Below are 4409 nucleotides of genomic sequence, written 5' to 3'. Positions count from 1 at the left end.
GGGCAGCTTGTGCTGATACACGGAAGTCTGTGACAGGCTACTGTGTCTTTCTTGGTGATGCCCTGATCTCTTGGAAAACAAAGAAACAAGCCACAGTCTCCAGATCATCCACCGAAGCCGAATATCACGCCTTAGCTAGCACCACCAGTGAAATTATATGGCTCACTCAATTACTACGTGACTTTCATATCTTGACGCCTTCCCCAGCAACCTTGTTTTGTGATAATCGATCAGCAATCCATCTTGCCTCTAATCAAGTTTTTCACGAAAGGACCAAACACATCGAAATAGATTGTCATTTCATTCGCGGGAAAGTTCTAGATGGCTCAATCAAGTTGCTACCAATTCGTTCCAACTCACAACTTGCGGACATGTTTACAAAGCCCTTACCATCTACTATCCTTTCGAATTTACTCTCCAAGATGTCTATCAAAAACATTTATAGTACATCTTGAGGGGGGTATATCAGATATAAGTTAATAGTTAGTTAGCTTGTTAGATGCCAGTTAGAAGATAGTTAGCATCTTAGTAAATAAATGTACGTGCATGTAATCAGAGCTTGCTCTCTCGATCTTTTCACTTGCATTCAATGATAATGGATACAGATGCTCTAGACATCTTCACGTAATAAATATAAAGTTACATTTCACGAAAAAGATATTTATATTTTCGATTATGTTGAACCAAAAAAAAAATTAAATCGAATGATTGATTTTAATAGAATGCAAAGCTTGAAGCTATTATAAGAGACTCTGAGAATATATAGAGATTTTGCAATGGTACGTAACTCCAAGATTGAGAAATTAATCCCACTAAAGCCAAGAGTGCTGCTGTAAGTGTGAAGGAGGATGCATTATATATGCTACCTTTGATAGCAGAGATCCTTTTGAATTTCGAATATATATATATATATGGTGCTGTTTCACTTGCAATATACTGTCGAGACTCTCCCTTTCTCTCAGAACCATACAAAGTTTCCGATCCTCTTCTTCTGCATTTTCCTTTCTCTTTTGTTTTGTTTAATTTTTCATCAATTTTTTGCTCTGTTGCGAATAATCATTGTCCTAAAATGGCTAGTACAAGTTTGGGAGTATGTATGTATTTATCTTTATTTGAGCCACCAGTGCGTCATAATCCTCAGCTAAATTTAAAAAAATAACCCATTCTTTCGTTAAAATCTTAAAACAAGAAAACATATATTATGTATACAACATATAATATATACATTATTTCTTATTTTACACATGTGATTATCGGGTAAAAAGTTGTAATGTATGACGTTGACATGAAGCTGTGAAAAGTTCAAAAGCCAAGTAATTAATGTTGGATTTATGACGTCACTGGGACCTCGCGCGGATTAATTAATCATAACGTGCTGTCGTTATAGTTGGGATATATATATATATATATATATAAACCTCACCTACTACATATAATCTCCAAAAATATAATTTCCATGCAAATCGATTAATAATGAAAATCCACACCCTTTTTCATTACTTGTTTCGAACAAAATAAGGTGGCTGGCTGAGGATTGGAGCCCTAAAGTAATATGACGACATTCATATTTCAGTTGAGAAATAAGCACATAATATTATTTTTTAAAATAATAATAATAATAATTCCAATTCAGAAATCTATTTAATTTCAAGATGTAAGAATTTTCTTATGTAAATTCGAGCTACCAACATCCAACTAACGTAAGTTAATAGACACTGTAGTTCTCATAAATAAATAAATGCGGAAATAATTGAATGCATTTAATTATGAAACCGATCCTCTCCTACCTCACATGTAGCTCGGAATCTAAATTATTAACTCTGTGTTTGTGTGTGTGTGTATATATATTTTCTTTCCTAGTAAATTAGTGGGGCTCTGACATCCAATAATTAAATGTAATTTTCATGATTACGTTTGCATGACGTCTACATATTCTTCCTGGATGGATGATATACGTATACCGATAAAAATTGTCGTCATATATATATGTACCGGTAATCCAAGATCTAGTTAGAAATGGGAACAAAATTGATACTTTCGGATTTTGAAGAAAAAGAAAATTGGTTTCTTGATGGCTTTGTAACATCAAATGTAATTTAAAGATTTACAATAATTTTCAATTCAAGCATAATATTTTTACTAAATTAAACCATGCAGTGAACTTTTTACGTAACTAAATTATTAAATTTTATTATTGTCAATCACTATTTACTAAAATCATTTCAAAATTACATATAATGAATGAGCAAAGTATGTATATGTAAATCAAAATTTTACCTAAATAAAAATATATATAATTTATTTTCTGTATTATCAATTTATTTATTTTAAATTACATGGATGATTTTCTTTATTTTCAAAGGTGATAATCTATTTAATATATCTAATCTAATAAAAGCTATTTAAACTTTCAGCCAAATTATTTTCTACTTCTAAAATAGAAACCAAATGTTATCTTTTTAATGATAACAAACATTTTAGTTAAATTTCACCGCCGGAATCCGGTCAATATATGCCGAATAAATCATTAAAATAATTTATTTAAGTTTTTACAAATATTTCGGATCTTGGAAACAAAACGAATCAAATTAAGCGCCTTCGTTCGGAAGTTTTCTTGGTAACATTAAATTCGATACGAATTCAAAAAACACTTTATTGTCATTTTTGATACATAAATGAGTAAGAATACTTCAACAGATCGATCAAAACTATTTTCCAAGGAATCCTAGCTAGAATATCGGAGATCCCACGGGAGAGGTCGCCAAATTGAATAAATAATCCCAATAATTGTCATTGCCCTCAAGATCTTCGAATCCACTGTCCATGACGCTCCACCCATCTGAGTTATAATCATTAGAAACAAGGTCGATATTAAAATCATAATCCAAAGGGTTCCCAATACTATTATATTCACGATGAGGTTGAGCTGAATCCTCTGGCTCGCACTTTGGCTGTGGGTAGTAGTTTCGTTCCCATGCAGCTGCGTTTGCGTTGGACACCAAGGCTTCCACTAAAGGGCTGTTATCGAACCCAACTTTAGGGGTGAAACCGTCGCCAGGAAAGTTCAGGGTAGACGTCGGCGACTCTAGGGTTCCAGCCGCTGAGCCGAAAAAGCTGCTGGAAGCCGAGGACGTGGTGATGTGTTTATGTTGTTTAGTCGCAGCCCATGATTCGGCTGATTGCCAGATTTTAATGATGTCATGGTAAGGAGCATCAACAACTTGTGTCGTAGGCGGAGGAGCAACTGGAGGAAGCACGGTAGTTTTGCGGAGGAGCTTAATGTTAGACATGAATTTGGCCTCGCGTACAAGCCTGGCTTCTGCTTCAAGCCTAGCCGTCTCCCACTGAGCCATGTGGCTCAGATTGGCAGCATCCCTCGGTTGAGTACAGCCGCTTGGATTGTTCTTGGGCTTGTGGGTCATCGGGTCGATCCCCATCCGGCTCAACCGTTTTTTGAGTCGTGTGTTCCAATAATTCTTGATCTCGTTATCGGTTCTTTTCGGTAAATGAGTTGCGATGGCTGACCACCTAAAACCAAGCTGATTAAGCCAACATATACTGCATGTACACCCCCCAAATATATATTATTTTGTATATGAATAGAATTTCAAGACATATAATTGTTAGTACCTATTTCCTAAGAGAGCATGGAGTCGAATAATAGTCTTTTCCTCTTGGGAGCTCAATTTTCCCCTCTTAATATCTGGTCTTAGATAGTTTGTCCACCTTAACCTGCAGCTTTTTCCACATCTCTGAAGCCCTGCATTTTACACCAACATGTAAAAGAATTTAGTTTGAGCAGATCGATGACATCTAAATTATATATGTTCTGCGGACTTCAGAGAAAAAGGATCAAGATAATCAAATCCAGGCGTGCGAGAGAAAATTAATTAGTACGTAGCTCTTAAGCTTCTATTTACTTATATTTCATAAAATGGTGATAACCGTGATCGGATTCGATTCGAGTGCGCTGTCTGAACCTAGCTAAGGTGTGTATGTTCATGCATGGGTATTGGCATATGGTGTATATGGATTACCAGCTTTAGCGGGAAGGATACGCCAGCTTCCATGGCCATGCTGTGCAATGTAAGCCAGCAGCTTCTGGTCTTCCTCCCGAGTCCATGGCCCTTTCTTCAACTTCATCTTCAGTCTTTGAGATGAAAAACGTATACGAGTGTTTGAGATTATAATTGTGGTATTGCTTGGATTTTGAAATGCGGGTGAAGCGTATATATAATACACAAGGACTAATTTAATTGTGATCCAATTAATCTACCCCAGCATTACGCTAATAGTACTCGTGCAATATAATATCCCTCTCTTATATATAATTATTTATTACTTGCAGATAAAATTGATATAGGCTTGTGCATTTAAGGTAGTATATATTATTACTTAAAATTTGTATT

At 35.3% G+C, this 4409-nt stretch overlaps 1 protein-coding gene across 1 annotated transcript; it reads right to left on the bottom strand.

The window, feature by feature from the left end:
- Positions 1-2683: 2683 nt before the first annotated feature.
- LOC140972410 (transcription factor MYB16-like) lies at positions 2684-4189 on the bottom strand. The gene is made up of 3 exons (XM_073434847.1): positions 4038-4189; positions 3631-3760; positions 2684-3528 (listed from the first exon to the last, which is right to left on the bottom strand). Exons 1-3 carry the CDS (start codon positions 4141-4143, stop codon positions 2730-2732), a joined length of 1035 nt encoding a protein of 344 aa, XP_073290948.1. The 5' UTR covers positions 4144-4189; the 3' UTR covers positions 2684-2729.
- Positions 4190-4409: the final 220 nt, after the last annotated feature.

The sequence above is a fragment of the Primulina huaijiensis genome, chromosome 3, assembly GCF_012295235.1.
Source record: "Primulina huaijiensis isolate GDHJ02 chromosome 3, ASM1229523v2, whole genome shotgun sequence".
Classification (NCBI taxonomy): domain Eukaryota; kingdom Viridiplantae; phylum Streptophyta; class Magnoliopsida; order Lamiales; family Gesneriaceae; genus Primulina; species Primulina huaijiensis.
This window is presented reverse-complemented; position numbering and strand designations above follow the sequence as displayed.

Bases quoted from the DNA above. Each gene is read 5' to 3' on its own strand.
- LOC140972410 (XM_073434847.1), bottom strand. From the start codon at position 4,143: ATGAAGTTGAAGAAAGGGCCATGGACTCGGGAGGAAGACCAGAAGCTG. The intron at 3,761-4,037 runs GTAATCCATATA...TGTAAAATGCAG, and splicing joins TATCCTTCCCGCTAAAGCTG to GGCTTCAGAGATGTGGAAAA. The intron at 3,529-3,630 runs GTACTAACAATT...GCTTGGTTTTAG, and splicing joins CATGCTCTCTTAGGAAATAG to GTGGTCAGCCATCGCAACTC.